Source organism: Aethalodelphis obliquidens, unplaced genomic scaffold (assembly GCF_003676395.1).
Source record: "Aethalodelphis obliquidens isolate GAN/ISIS:26980383/991018 unplaced genomic scaffold, ASM367639v1 scaffold2, whole genome shotgun sequence".
NCBI lineage: Eukaryota > Metazoa > Chordata > Mammalia > Artiodactyla > Delphinidae > Aethalodelphis > Aethalodelphis obliquidens.
In genome coordinates this window covers 46,773,634-46,789,951 of record NW_020837946.1, presented here as the reverse complement: position 1 = coordinate 46,789,951, position 16,318 = coordinate 46,773,634, and the positions used below count along the sequence as shown (strand labels likewise).

Genomic DNA, 16,318 nt, shown 5'->3' with positions numbered 1-16,318 from the left:
ATTATATCCTCTTAAAGATACTCTTAACTAAAGGACTCATTACCATTTTATACGATGTACAAATTATAGCGAATATTGTGAGTATCATGACAAATGATTAATTCAGCCTTTAGAAAAAAAATCAGGGGATTAATAAGTACAAAGAGATATAAAATTACTTCCGTAATACATATGAGTGATAGTGATATGCTAAAGGCATCAGTGTTCTTTTACTGGGAGAAGCATTGGATTTGCACCCAGTGTGCTATTTCCAGTTTTCTGTTGAGCTGTAGAGTAGTCTTAAAAAATCTCGAGACACTGTTGAACATGTCAGTGCTTTTAATAGTCATGCTCTCGCCGTGCAGTCTTTTTTCATTGTCTAGATTTGTATTAACTCGTAGTGATCAAAAGAAGATCTATATTGGGGACGACAACCCTCTGACCTTGATTGTTAAGGCTCAGAATCAGGGGGAAGGTGCCTATGAAGCTGAGCTCATCGTTTCCATCCCACCGCAGGCCGATTTCATCGGGGTGGTCCGCAACAGTGAAGTAAGCAAGCTGCCCCTTTAAAAATTGAAATGCACTCATAGTTCCCATTAACATTAATGAGCTGCTCCCCTATTTAGTGTAGTACAAGCTTAGCCTTTCTACCTAAGGCTAAATTGCTAGACAATAGAGTGCCTATCTTACATAATTCCTTTCAAGCCTAATAACTTTGCATAATGCATTGATAGGACATTTACAAAACTGCTAGCTTAAGTGCCTGAAACAGGGTCAGATGGATAAAGTGTCTAAGCCTGGCCATCAAATAATTTTTCAGAGGTAATATGGTTATGTATCTATGTCCTCTAGGGATCGTTCAGAAACACTCTGACTTTATATGTGGTACTTGTACACAATTCTGCTTTCCCCTGTACCCCTCATTGCTCAAATAGATGCATTTGCTTTGTAAAGCCAGAAGCCTAATCATCCAACTGCATGATATTGTCTAGGAACTTTAAAGTCTTATTATGGCTTCTGCATTTTTTTGGTCATTAATTTATTTTCCTTTCAATCCTTTTTCTTTGTCTATCAAAGGCTTTAGCAAGACTTTCCTGTGCCTTTAAGACAGAAAACCAAACCCGCCAGGTGGTATGTGACCTTGGAAACCCAATGAAGGCTGGAACTCAAGTAAGGCATTTTAATTAAATGGATTGTTTTTTCTTTTATAGAGACTAGCATATTTTTCTGTGGGTTTGTCCATAGTAATTTTTTTATAAGCACTTCAAAATAGTGTGTAAACTGGCTTTGATTTAGAATGTAATGATTATCAGAGTTTAGTTTTGATTAAGATACTAAAGTAATGGGTTGTGTTATTACCTGTATTCAGTAAGCTGCTCTTCACCTTCAATTTGGTAAATGGATGAGAACATGGTTGAAACTAAGGACTGAGATTGTAACTTTGATATTTTAAACTAACACTTTAATGCATCCTCAAAGCTACTCTGACAAATACCAAGACTGTCATTCTTAAGTGAGTTAGAATGATCTCATTAACTTGAAACCTATATGGTCATCCCAGTAGGATCAAAGAGCACAGTGGTTGGATCAGGCTCCCCTTCAGGGGGTGGAGAAGGGAGCCCAGGAGCTTGAGAAGAAGCACTCAGTGAGTTGCTTCCCGAATGCTCTAAAAAGGAAACAAAAATATACCTTGTAGAATTCCTATTATCAATGAAAAAAAAAAAACAGCAGTATATTTCATGTTACCTTTTCAATAGAATTTAATTTAATAAGCACATAGATATTGGTAATTTGAAGATCTATGATATTATGGGGCTGAATATTCCATATCTACCCATATAAACAACATCTCTCCTATTGGATGTTGTTTAAGGGTACAGACTTGCAAGTAAGTCTAAAGCTCTAATGTGCAGCATAGTGATTATAGACAACAGTAATGTATTATAATCATCAAACTTGCAAGAGACTAGGTCTTAATAATTCCAACCAGAAAAAGGAAATGATAATTATGTAATGTGACAGAGGTGCAATTATTGCCACAGTGGCAATCATATAACAGTGTATAAATGTATCAAATCAACCTTAAATTTACAGTGTTATATGTCAAATATATTTCAATAAAAATAAATATTTCATATTTCTTTAAATATATTTTCCATTAAAAGTCATTATTATTTCTAGATATAAGGTCTCTTAGGGAAAAGGGCTTGAACAAAGTACCCAGAGTTGCATTTTTTCACATGTATTTAACACAGTGTTTAACTACAATGTTTCATTAACAAGTGAGCATGCTTTTTATTTTCTTATATTCTCGTTCTCTCTATCTTTCTCACTCACTGCTCACTCAGTATAGATATTTCCAGGTTGATTCTTGTGGCTGGTTCCAAGCTTTGTAAAGTGGGAGGCAGTTTCACAAGGTCCCCTAGAAGGGCCATTTTTAGATGTCATTTATGTGACCCCCCGCAAGAAGGCTGCTTTCCCTTACCTTGTAGCTCAGTTTTTTCTTTAAAATAACAATTTTCCTCCTGCAGAAGTTAAGATGTTTGTTATTGATGGAGTTGTGGGTGACGTGGAGAAATTCTGCTTCTGGCCCTACATCTGTCCTTTTTAGCCAAGTTCTCTCACTCTTGTAAGCCATCTGTTTCTTCCTTCCTGCTCCATTAACACAAGTTCATGTGTTAGCTTCCTGTCACCAAATTATTGTGCGTAACTACTATACTGTCATTGGGTCAACAAGCAATTCCTCTTGCATTTTTCAGAAGGTTAATATTAGTTAATATAATAAGGAGATAATTAGTTAATATTATAAGGAGATATAATTATGGTTAATCATTGTTAAACAGGCTCCATTATGGATTGGCCCAAGTATCTGAAATAATAGAGATTTGATAGAAGATCAGACTTAATTACCTTTGCTAGAGTACTTTCAGTTTTATTGTAAGTTCAGAGAAACCCTATTCTTTTTTCTTTGGACGGTGGATTTGGAATTTCACTAATTTGACACTGTTCTAACTAACATTGCCATCTTTCCTGCCTCCTTCAGCTCCTAGCTGGTCTTCGTTTCAGTGTGCACCAGCAATCAGAGATGGATACTTCCGTGAAATTTGACTTACAAATCCAAAGGTATGAAAACAACTTTTTTCCGTTTATAATAACTATGGAGGAAATATTATTTGTTATAAATATATTATGCAGTATACTTAAATATTCTGGAATAGGATAGACTAAAATTTTAGTACTTAATTATAGCATTTTAAAATCAATATTTACATCATAAGAATAATTTATGTTGCTTTTGAGTTTGTAAAACAAAACTAAAAGTTAACTAAAAATCATCTTCTTGGAATTAAATGCTAATGAAAGTAATTATTTTGATTTGTAGTTTGTCATTTCTTTACTGCTTTTAATTTGTTTACTTTTAGTTTCACTGCGTTTACCTCTGTATGCTATTGATGACGATTACGCTCTAGTCAGTCCTAAATATATTTTTTTCTTTTTCAGCTCCAATCTTTTTGACAAAGTAAGCCCGGTTGTATCTTACAAAGTTGACCTTGCTGTTTTAGCTGCTGTTGAGATAAGAGGGTCAGTATGATTACCCAGTTGAGTATCTCATTCTCATGATTTAAACTACTTTAAAAGTAGTTACTTCTTAAAAGTAAGTCCTAGGGCCCCTAGCTTCTTTTGGAAGATATAAATTATGTTTTGGTGTCGTTTTACTAGAGCTGTAGCTTCTGTAGAAAGAAGAAGGTCCTGGGTGTATTCCAAAGCCCCAAATATTTATTTGATAATCCTTTGGAAATAAACCAGACATGGCAAAAGTGGCACAAAATAAATTTATTGAACTTTTATGCAGAAGTTCACCTGTTATCAATTCACCTGTTACATTAGATTCAATAAAGAGTAGTTTGTATGTCCATCTGTGCATGTACACATACAAGTATAGTTTCTGTTTTTGTTTTGTCTGTTAAATGTATGGTGTTTTTTTTTTTAATTAATTCTGATTTTATTCATTTGGACACTAGGTACTTTTGAAAATGAACTGATCATATCATTTTGATATTCATGGTAGGTTTTCTTTGGTCATTGTTTAGAGTTTCAAGTCCTGATCATATCTTTCTTCCGATTCCAAACTGGGAGCACAAGGAGAACCCTGAGACTGAAGAAGACGTTGGGCCAGTTGTTCAGCACATCTACGAGGTTTGCAGCTGTTGGATTTAACTGATACCTGGTAGACAGCCAACAAAGAGAGGAATAGATATGCTCTTTTTAAAAAACAAGTCTATTTAACTTTTACGTAAACTCTGCATAGTTTAAGTATGTACCAGAGATTTCTTTGAATTTTTTCCCTATTCTTAAGTTCATTTTTATTAGACAAGTAGCTTCCAGTAGTAAAAGAAAGCTGTTTATACAAATTGTTGTTTAAAACCAATTAGTAAAAAAAAAATAATAAAAATTAACTTAAAAGTAATATTTTATTATTATTATTTTAATAATAAAATAAAACCAGTTAGTTCTACTTGAGTAAAAAGAATAGGTCACTGAGTAAAATTTTGGTTCTGTAGGAAGAAAATTTTCTATGCCACTTATCAGTAACTTTTTCACGTTTTCCTCTTTTGTTTATATATTCATTCTGATTTATACTGCCCTACGCAGAGGCAGATGTTGAGTTTGATTCTTTTGCATAATAATGATCATGTTGTAATATTAGAGTAACTATGGAAACTGTTATTCAAACTGTTATTCAAATCCTGTTGCTTAATGATTCCTAAAGTTGCTGTAGGGGAAGGATTATAGAATAGATTTTTGCCCTAAGTATTTACATTTCCTTCTCCTCATTAGCTGAGAAATAACGGTCCGAGTTCATTTAGCAAGGCAATGCTAAATCTTCAGTGGCCTTACAAATATAACAATAACACTTTGTTGTACATCCTTCAATATGATATTGATGGGCCAATGAACTGCACTTCAGATATGGAGATCAACCCTTTGAGAATTAAGGTAATGTACTTAATAGCAGCTATTTATTATGATGATATTTTATTGCTTTTCTTTCTAAATCTATAAAAGAAATGCATGAAATAAACAATTGTTTTAATAATAAATCTATTCTGCGAAAATATTTTAGCTCATAACCAGTATACTATGAATTAATTTGTTTATTTGTGTAATGAGTAAGGATGAATTTTGTGAAGTCCTAGTAAACCATTTATTTATGTAGTGTTTAGTGAGCCTCCGGAGATACTCTTTGTTTTTTTTTTTGGCCGTGTCTCGCAGCTTGCGGGTTCTTAGTTCCCTGACCAGGGATTGAACCCACGCTCTCGGCAGTGAAAGCGCGGAGTCCTAACCACTGGACTGCCAGGGAATTCCCATCCGGAGTTATTCTTAAGTGACCCAATTTGACTTTGGTTTTATCGCAGAGTGGTTTATCCACATGTAATATGTGTCAAGGGTGTTTGGATATTGAAATTTTTGTCTTTGGGATAAGATATAACATTTTACTCTTGGCTTTTTTGACTTGACCTAGAAAAATGTCATTTTATGGAATTCTATTTGGATATAGTCTTCTCCATCCTAGCACATATGTTTGGATAAGAAGCTATTCACAGGTCAGAGTAAGGAAAGTTAAGAAAACAAACCAAAAAATGTATACTCATGATTGACATACATCACAGATGTACACTGTGAAATTTCAAGCTGTTTCTAAGTATTTCATCAGTTTCCCCTCTAGCTATGCAAGGGGAGAAAATGATGGCTAGGTAGAGGTAATTTTTTTCCCGCATATTAAGGACTCTAATCTTTATTTCCTTTGCTCAGTTTTAGCCATATATTAAGTGGTGAATTTTCTGTCATACCAAATTTTTAGTCACTATATTTTAATCATGTATAACAGTTTATGCCAAAATGTCAGTGCAAAATATTTTCCATTGTTATTTACCACCAGTTTATTTATGTAATCCTAGATCTCAAATTCGCAAACAACTGAAAAGAATGACACAATTGGTGGGCAAGGTGACCGGAACCATCTCATCACTAAGCGGGATCTCACCCTCAGTGAAGGAGATGTGCACACTTTGGTAAGTGGCATTTCAGCAACAAGCCCTTTAAATATTTTAAAATATGTGATTATAGAACTGATACCAAAGAACATTTCAAAAGTAACAACAGCTGTGCTGGAAAGAACTCCGTATATTTTTACACCATTCACTTCTCTTACTTTCCTTGTTCCTAATTGAATTAATGCCACATTTTCTTCAAATGATCTGTCTTTGTGTAGATTACTAATAAAAATATTTTATGTTCTAACTTATTTCTCTGACTGCACTCCTTTAACTGACCTCTTTCTCAGTCTCACCCTAATCTTTGAAACTTATGTTCAATATTGCAGAAAAAACCAGAAGGGCTCAACAGAAATATGAGAATAATTAGCATTATGATCAACTTTTGTTGAGTCAGCCTATCTAATGACTATAATGTTATAAAGAGGTTTGTCACTTAAGTTTTTAAAATTTAACAGATCTGCAAACCATCAACTAACAGAGAACCTGGTATAGTGTTTATGTTCATTAGTGATCACCAGTTACTTTCACATCTCCAGATGCCATGGTTCTTCTTAGTTCTCATTCAGTTCAACTGCACAGTGACTTTTTGGCACAATTAATCACTTCCTCTTTTGTGAAACACTCCTCTCTCACTTCTTGGGCACTACTCTCTTGGTTGTCCACCTACCACAACTGGCTACTTTGTCTCAATCTCCATTTCCAGACCTTTAAGCTCTAGAGAGTATTCCAGGGCTCAGATCTCAGAGTTCTTGTCTGCTCCACCTACAGTCATTCATTAGATCTGTGCAGTCCAGTGTTGTAGACACCAGCTACATTTCAAGTGTTCAGTAGCCACATGTGGCTAGTGGCTACCACTTCGGGAAGCACAGGTATCTCCACACTGATGATTTCTGTCATTGTAGAAGGTTCTATCTGACAGTGCCATATGAGATGATCTTAATCATTCGTATGGCTGGTAAGTACCATTTCTATGTAGATGACTTTGATTAATATTTCCAACCTGATCCTCTGCATTGAACTCCAGACTCCATTATCCTCTGGAACTCCTCTTAAATATTTTAATAGGAATCTTAAACTTAATTCTAAGAACATATCCTTGAGTTTTCTCAACTCTGATCTTTCTATGGTGTTCCTCATTTTAGTAAATATCAACTCTGTTCTCTGTCCCAAACTTTGGCATGGGGCTTGACTCTCCTCTTTCTCTCAAACTTCATAATCCTACATATCAGCAAATTCTATCATTATCTACTTTCAAAATAGCCAGAATGTGGCCCCTTCTTGCCATCTCTACCACTGCCACGACCTAACCTAGACCACCTTCCTCTCTCACTTGAACTATTGCCAAACCTCCAGTTGGACTCCATATTCCTGCCCCTGTCACCACGACAGTCTATTTGCCACATAGAAGCCATAATGATCCTTTTAAAAGTAGGTCAGGTCATGTCACTCCAGTGTCTTCCTGTCTAACTCAGAGAGAAAACCAGAGACTGCAAAGCCTGGGGGTTTTTTTGTAGTCATCCTCATCGGAGTGAAGTAGCATCTCATTGTAGTTTTATTTGGATTTCCCTAATGACTAATGATGCTGAGCACCTTTTCATTTGTATATCTTCTTTCCAAAAATCTCTATTCAAACCTTTTGCCCATATTTAAATTGGGTCGTTTGCCTTTTGTTGTTGAGTCATGAGGAGTTCTTTATATATTCTGGATACTACCCTTATCAGAGCTGTTACTGCACATATTTTCTTTCATTCTGTAAGTTGTCTTTTTTACTTTCTTGATAGTATTTGTTGATGGAAAAAAGGTTTTAAATTTAAAGAAGTCCAAATTTCTTTTCTCAAGTCTATCCTTGTGTTGCTTATATTTTTACTGTCATATTTTAAAAACCATTGCCTAACCCAAAGTCCTGGAGATTTACACACAAGTTTTCTGTTTTTCTAAGTTGTTGTTGTTTTTTTTTTCTTTTTCTTTTTTTTTTTTTTTTTTTTTGCGTTACGCAGGCCTCTCACTGTTGTGGCCTCTCCCGTTGCGGAGCACAGGCTCCGGACGCGCAGGCTCAGCGGCCATGGCTCACGGGCCCAGCCGCTCCGCGGCATGTGGGATCTTCCCAGACCGGGCCACGAACCCATGTGCCCTGCATCGGCAGGCAGACTCTCAACCACTGCGCCACCAGGGAAGCCCTTGTTTTTTTTTTTTAAAAAATATTTATTTATTTATTTGGCTAGGCCGGGTCTTAGTTGTGCACGCAGGATCTTCGTTGCTGCGTGCGGGATCTTCATTGCTGCATGCAGGATCTTTTAGTTGTGCCATGTGGGATCTTTAGTTGTGGCATGCAGGATCTTTAGTTATGGCATGCGGGCTCTAGTTCCCTGACCAGAGATCAAACCCCAGGCTCCCTGTGTTGGGAGCATGGAGTCTTAACTACTGGACCACCAGGGAAGTCCCTGGTTTTCTAAGTTTTATACTTTTAGCTCTTACTTTTATATCTCTGATCCATATAGAGTTAATTTTTGTATATGGTGTGAAGTAGAGGCCCAGATTCATTCTTTTGCATGTGGTTTTCTAGTTCTCCCTGCATCATTTATTGGAAAGACCTGTCTCTTCCCTTTAAATGGTCTTGGCTCCCTTGTTGAAAATGAATTGACTGTGAATGTATGAGTTTGTTTTTGGACTCTCAATTCTATTCCATTGATCTATACATGCATCCTAATTTTTTTGATTGTTGTCCTTCTGCAGTAAGTTTTGAAATTGGGGAGTGTGAGCCCTGCAGTGTTTTCATCTTTTTCAAAATTGTTTTGGCTAGTTGGGGTTCCTGGCAATTCCATATGAATTTTAGGATTAGCTTGTCCATTTCTACAAAAATGGTATTTGGAATTTTTTTTTTTTGGAATTTTGATAGCAATTTTATTGGATCTGTCTATCATTTTGGTAATATTGCCATCTTAATATTAAGTCTTTCAGTCCTTGAACATGAGCTGTCTTCTGTTTATTTAGGTCTTCTTTAATTTCTTTCAAAAACATTTTGTAGTTTTCAGTGCACAAGTCGTGCACTTCCTTAGTTACATATTTTATTCTTGTTAAATGCTATTTAAAATAGAATTGTTTTTTTTAAATTCATTTTCATATTTTTCATTGCTAATGTATAGAAAACCAATTCATATTTGTATACTGATCTTGTATTCTGTACCTTTTCTATACTTGTTTATTAGCTTTAATAGTTTTATTGTGGATTCTTTAAAGTTTTCTGTAAGTAAGATTCTATCATCTTTGAATAGAGATAGCTTTACTTCTTTCTTTCCAATCTGGATACCGTTTATTTAATTTTTTTCTTGCTTCATTGCACTGGCTAGAACCTTCTGAACAATGTAGAATAGAAGTGTCATGAGTGGGCACTGTTGTCCAGTTCCTGATCTTAGGGGAAAAGCATCCATTCTTTCACCAGTAAGTATGATGTTAGCTGTGGGCTTTTCATAGATGCCCTTTACCAGGTCAAGGGAGTTCACTTCTATTCCTATTCATCAACTGGAGGTGTCACTTACTGGATAACACTGTTGTGAGGTACATGCATATGACATGTCTAATGCAGTTTGACCAGCACGTAGAAAGTGGTGAATATTTATTACTTTTGCCTGTCTGCCTTCAGGTTACTGATAAAAACACTCATGCCACTTGATTTCTACAGGTCTGATGTGGAATAGCTATTAAAGATTCACTCTGTTTCTTTTTCTTTTCCACAGGCCTATTGTGATCTGATTTTCATGTCTTACTAAAATCACCATGCTCTGGGTTTGCCTAAAGAATGTTGAGTTCTAGCTATAATAATAAATATTTTAATATTATAGCACTTACCCTTCCATAACAAATCACATTAAAACCAACCCCTTCATAACAAGAAGCATTCATAGATTCAACTGTTAGCCTACTCATTTTAAATATTACTGCTATTAAGGCAAAAGAATCTAGATCATCTCTTTAGCCTTCACATAAAACAAGTCAGTTGTCTACTTTTCATATGTTGAAGAGATGATAGAATGATCTTTTCTTTTAAGTAAGTAATTTTTTGGCAGGGTTGTGGAATTGCTGAATGCTTGAAGATCGTCTGCCAGGTGGGGCGACTAGACAGAGGAAAGAGTGCAATCCTGTATGTAAAGTCTCTGCTGTGGACTGAGACCTTTATGAATGTAAGTGGGCAGATGCAGCATTCAGCGAACTTATCCATTTTTTCAAAGAAATAAAAAAGGCCTGACATATAGAAAATCATTTTATTGTTATTCCCATATAGAAGGAAAACCAGAATCATTCATATTCTCTGAAGTCGTCTGCTTCATTTAATGTTATAGAGTTTCCGTATAAAAACCTTCTAATTGAGGACATCTTCAACTCCACATTGGTAAGTCATTGATTTGGGGAAATGGAATAAATGCACTCAGTTCAATACCATAGATATTTTTATTTTATTTTAAATAATGGCAGTTAATTATTTTGATAATTTAAAGTAACTTGAGTTATTTGAATGGATTATAACCTAGTATAAACTAGTTTAATATTACTATTTTCCTCCCCCCCATCCCAGAATTATTAAAGGTAGACCTTTTACTTTAGCATCTTGTCCTATGTAAGATACTTAGCATCAATAAATTTCATGAGGGAAAATTTTGGGAATTTCTCCCCACAGAGTTAGAAAGTTGGAAATTAACTGCAGTTAAGTGAGGGCATTTTATAAATCTTTAATTTGAGGATTAAAATGGGACCAACACATCGTAAACTGGGTTGGATTATTTAAAAATCATTTCAGAGTCAGTCAGAGGTTAACCTGTTGAGAGTTTCGTGTGTGTGTGTGTGTGTGTGTGTGTGTGTGTGTGTGTGTGTGTGTGTATGCTATTGATACCAAATGTGTAATCATAAATTATCATGTACTAGAAAAGAAAATAATGTGAGTAACATTGACATAAAATATAGTAGACATTCAGATATTTGTTGAATGATTCAGTGAACTATTTTCAAAACTCAAGAACTTTTTCCCCCAACAGGTTACCACTAATGTCACCTGGGGCATTCAGCCAGCACCTATGCCTGTACCTGTGTGGGTGATCATTTTAGCAGTTCTAGCAGGATTGTTGTTACTGGCTGTTTTGGTATTTGTAATGTACAGGGTAAGTGATGGACTTAGGAAGAGAGGGAGGGAGGGGAAGCAGAAGAAAAGGAGAAGGAAGGGAGCAAAAGAAGGGAGGGAAAGAAGAAAGGGACCTTTAATGATGATGCATGATGAGCAGTCCTTATCATTTGAAGGAAGAAAAATTCAACTAAGTGCCATTTAAATTTTCTTGGTCATAATATGGTCACTCAGAGTACTTTCAGTATTCTTCAGTGATGTGCAGTAATGTGAGGTGTTTTTTTTTTCAACTGGCAGATGGGCTTCTTTAAACGTGTCCGGCCACCTCAAGAAGAACAAGAAAGGGAACAGCTTCAACCTCATGAAAATGGTGAAGGAAACTCAGAAACTTAACTGTGATTTTTAAGTTGTGCTACATCCTGTCCCATTAGAAGTACCAACTTCAATATAGGTTTTTAAATTTCCTTCATGAGGAATAAAGTTCCAAGACTCTACTGCTGATGGTACCCATTGGTATTAACCACAAAGTGAGAGCAATATTTGTCAACCTTTTCATTATAATTAAGTTCAGACATACATTTAATACACATCCACTGACTTGTATTTTTAGGTATTTAAATAATAACATTTTAAGGATAGATCTTCTTCAATGTACATAAGACAGGTAGTGCCTGAGTTACCACTTTATCTAAAATAGTACCTCCTACAATTATTGTTTCTGATTTTGTATGTTGGATTTTGTTTGTTGTTGTTTTTGTTGTTTTAAAGCAATCCAAATTTGGACCTTAGGATCCACATCTTTTGTAGAGATACTTACTGTTAATACACATTACACTACAGTTGAGTTTTCAAGCTAACTTTATAACTGCATAAACTTGGATTTTAATATTACCTATATGGTAGAACTTTTAAAAAAGAAAAATGCATGATCCCATCAAAACTCTTTGCTGTGAGAGCAAAGGTACAGTTTTTTGTTTTAATCTGAAAATTGAATACATGCTATTAAATTTTTATTAATATTTTTATCCACAGTCCATTTGATTACATTTTATTTTGTATAAGTTTAAGTTCTATTTCAAATCCTTTAAGTCAACTTATACTGAAAATTAGTTTTATAATCAAAAATGCCTCTTTTGTGTAGTCATTTAATTTCTGCTAAACATCATGACGCTTGAAGCCATATGGAGTTGGAAATCATTTCCAAAGTACATTTATTCCATTGCATTAGTCTGGCTATATACAATACAATACAAAAAAAAGAAAAAGGAGCATTTAAATTAAAAGACTATGTTTGTAGTTCTTTGACAGAGTTGCTTATTAATAGTTTGTTCTTAGATTAAAGCAAGAGTTTTTAGTTGGGATTAATTTATTTTCCTCCTATATATGTATTTTTCCTTCCATTTCCAAAACTGTTACTGAGAATGTGTCAAGATCAATGAGGAATCTTTACAACTTAGAGGAACCTGCACTCAACCTCCCAACCCTGCAAGAAATGCTTGGAATTGAAATTCTTAAAGTAGCTCACTGGTTTACTTCTAGCAATAGTGTAGTACTGCTCAGATGGATATTACCTCAGTTGAAGCCAGGTGTAACATGTAAAACCAGTCTCAGCTATCAAAATGACTTCTTAGAGGTTATTTTATAAGCAATTCAAGTTATTGGAAACCTTTTTAAACTTTTTTAGGTTTTATTAATATAAATTACTTTTCTAGGATTTTTAAATAAAAGCTGCACAGGTGGCAAGTTGTAGTTTTATAAGTCCGTAGGGTGATGAATCTTCTAGAGGAATATGTGAATTATTCACAGTTCCTCCAGGCCTGGGGATGACTATTAGTTATACCTATTTTTGTGCAATTACATCATGTTGTGCATTAGAAATTGAGAGTTTGATAGCTTTTTAACTACTGTCTTCATTAGGCAATGATAAATATTTCACTAAATAACTGAATATTTTTCTATGTTTTAAAAATAATTGAAATTTATCTTGCCATGTCTTGTGTTATAACTCCCTAACAAGTGCCTATGCTAGAATATATTCATAAAACAGAGGCATATGTAGATGAGTTATACAAGTTAGAACGTTGACAAGACCCTATATTTAGCTTTAGTGATTTTTAAAATTAATAGGTGTTGTAATATAGATTTTATTAGTAGCTCAAAAGATCTTAGTCATATGCAGTAAGTATTTTTATTACCAATAAATTTAAAGTTTTTTAAGAAAAAAATATTTTTATCCTAGGGCCTGCCACCAGACAGTCACTGAATTGGTCTAGAACAATGTTCACCTTACCTGTTTTCCCACCTAATAGCAGTCATTCCTGAAACTATCTTTTGGATAGAAAGTCACTCTTTTAAAAAAATGTTACTGTTTGATTTTGCACAGTCTATTGCTTTTATGGCCTCTTATCTCAAGGTATAATCTTCTACCAGAGATTGAAGGAGGAGCCAAAATAGCTCAGTTGGGAGAGCCTGAGACTGGAGGAGATTGAAGGGTGTTGTCGTGGAAATTAACATGATGCTTTAAATTGCTCTTATGGAATGTAGTTTAAAGCAATAGTATTTTCTTTAAGAAAAATGAAGATTTATATCTGTACAAAAATATGGTAGGAGTATAATTTAAAAACCTAGTCCTTGAGGAAAATATTTGGGAAATGTTGAGTTTTTTCTTTTTACCCTAAAGTAGCATGTGAATGTTTTAGATAAAATGTCAAAAAATAATCACTGCTGTGTTTGTGATTTATTGAGGATTGAAAGCCATTTTGAGTGTAAAATTCTTATAATCTGATTCAGTTTAAGAAAATACACATGGTTGGGGTTGAGAATATTTAAAACATTTGATATTGGTAAGAAATATTGATGCTGTTGTTGATTCCTTAAATAGGCATTTATTTCAGACTTGATATTTTGAGAAATATTTGTGTGAGGGAGGTGCTTTCCTTTTCTTCCCTTTACCTTTTTCTTGTAATTGGTGATTATTGTAATTCTGATTAAGTTCTTAATACTGAATTGTAAAACAATCAAAATATTAGTGCCACAGTTCTACCTGTTATGAAACTACTTAGTCATAGTCAATTCTCATTGATACTTTATATAAAGAGAAAATTCAAGTATTAGAGACTATACTGGCTTCCTTAAGAGGATGTGAAAGATTTTTCATAGTGAATCATGACCCTAAGAGAGATGTATGTGGCAAAAGTATAGTATATAATAAATAGATCCGCTGGTTTTTTATAAGGCAAACAACTGTAAGTTGATTGATGTTCCTGTGTTACAGAATGTAGTGTTGAGCTTGGCAAAGAATAAGTCATTCGTGGAATACTTGTGTATGACTGTTGCTTATCTCAGTGTCACTGTGTTAGTGCTCTTGGATAGCTTGTATATGTGATAGTTTGATTAATAAGAAAAAAATATAAAATTTGAAAATTGAATATAGGATCCAAAATGGTGAATGAAATGACTTAATACTCAGTGTTTTGGAGAGTATTTCTTTTAACCTGTTGGTAGGCTAGTTTGAACGATGAACCTATGGACATGTAGCATGCATATATGCTTGTATTTCATTGTAATTTCTGATATATAATGAATTTCTTGGGAGAGGTACTGAATCTTTGATTTTTCTTGTCATTCTTCTCAAGTGCAATATAACAATGTAACCAAACCTAGATATTTCAAAGTCATTATTAACTTAGTAAACCTAATCTAAATGGAGATTTATTAGTATTTTTGTTAGCAAGAAGGAATGATTCTGAGATGGATATACGAATGAAGTTATTTACCCCTAAAAGGTCCATTTTACACTTTATTTCAGGCTGGACATGAACTATTCCCCACTAGTGTTGAAACACTTTGCAATATCTTAAAGTAACTTGGAAGCTGTGTATATCAATTAATTTCCTACCTAAGTAACATAGAAAGTAATTTTCTTTATTTAGCTCTCTTGTGATCACCCACATTGGGTGAGACATAAAATGAGTGTCTTCTAAAATTTGTCATTTGCTAACTTGATTTGAGTTAGTGAAAACTGGTACAGTGTTCTGCTTATTAGTCTCCAGTGTGTAACTTGTGTCTGTTCAATAAACTTGAGCATATGGTGCCACTTATGTGCAAGGACTTTATGTTTTCCTTCTATTATGTTGTTTTGTTTTTTAATCACATGAGCTAGCAGTAGTGCACTAAAAGGATGACCTCAAAGAGGTGACATACCTCTTTAAAAGTCCACATTCTTAAGAGTGTTGGTTATTTGAAAAAAGGTGTCACAAACAGAGCAAAAGGAAACTAATGTTAAAATACACCAATTACAAATCATAGTATCACAGACATTTAAAATTTTAAAGGGGCTTCCAATTTCAGTAATGGCAAAGTAGCTTGTATCAGATAACAATGAATGAAATGAGGAATAAGAAGCAAAAAAGAAACTTTTAAAGACCCTGCAGATACTAAAAGTAGGCAGAAACTGGAGGGAATTGGTCTCAAGGAAGGGAACCACACTTTTCCCTGAGTTTACTCTCTGTTGTGTGGATGGAATGCAAGCAGAAAAGTGCCCCCTCATTTCCTAGAATGATGGGACTGCCATCATGGCTAGAAATTGAGGGATGGGGGGAGGGAGAAGCCACATTGTGGGAAAGGGGAACATTTTCCCCTCAAAGCCTTGGCTGACCCTGACTCTGCTCTAGTGAGGCCCCAAAAGGAAAACAGCAGATGGAAGTTTGAAAGAACTGAGCAGTTATTCCAGCTACTGTCCAATGCAGGAGAAACAAGAGACTGTAGTTCAAGTCTTACCCAGTGACAGAGCCTTGGAAACACCCCCAGTCTTTCCATTGAAACCCCAGAGGATCTATTCCTTGGGAATAAATACTACATCCCAAGATTGATTGATTCACCCTAGGTTAAAGGGTAAAACCAGTGTCCCACCCTAACAAAGCATGAAACCAAGCTTCCACAAGTTTAAGGTGACCCACCTGAAATTTAATTGTCTGCTCATAAAGGGAGTTACTTTCAGAGGAAGGTAACACAACCAAAAGACTGCAGTGTATCATTCATAAGGTCGTGTGTGTGTGTAAATGGGAAGAAAGGAAAATGTGATGCTTGGCTTTGAGAAGAAATAGTCAATAGAAACAGACCCACAAACAATTTAGCAGGTATGACTTTAAATAACTATGATAAATATGTT

General features: G+C 34.8%; 1 protein-coding gene across 5 annotated transcripts in view; it reads left to right on the top strand.

The window, feature by feature from the left end:
- ITGAV (integrin subunit alpha V) overlaps nucleotides 1-15,255 on the top strand; it is an 87,639-nt gene extending 72,384 nt beyond the window's left edge. For 4 of the 5 annotated variants that reach the window (XM_027126362.1, XM_027126352.1, XM_027126387.1 and 1 more), the window contains 11 exons: nucleotides 381-528; nucleotides 1,057-1,149; nucleotides 3,023-3,102; nucleotides 3,481-3,561; nucleotides 4,071-4,176; nucleotides 4,819-4,977; nucleotides 5,940-6,053; nucleotides 10,103-10,216; nucleotides 10,318-10,425; nucleotides 11,066-11,188; nucleotides 11,446-15,255. In XM_027126362.1, the coding sequence (XP_026982163.1) occupies nucleotides 381-528; nucleotides 1,057-1,149; nucleotides 3,023-3,102; nucleotides 3,481-3,561; nucleotides 4,071-4,176; nucleotides 4,819-4,977; nucleotides 5,940-6,053; nucleotides 10,103-10,216; nucleotides 10,318-10,425; nucleotides 11,066-11,188; nucleotides 11,446-11,541 (1,222 nt within the window). In that variant the 3' untranslated portion in view covers nucleotides 11,542-15,255. The remainder of the gene's footprint in view (nucleotides 1-380; nucleotides 529-1,056; nucleotides 1,150-3,022; nucleotides 3,103-3,480; nucleotides 3,562-4,070; nucleotides 4,177-4,818; nucleotides 4,978-5,939; nucleotides 6,054-10,102; nucleotides 10,217-10,317; nucleotides 10,426-11,065; nucleotides 11,189-11,445) is intronic. The other variant, XM_027126371.1, reaches the window with a different exon arrangement.
- The last annotated feature ends 1,063 nt before the right edge of the window (nucleotides 15,256-16,318 follow it).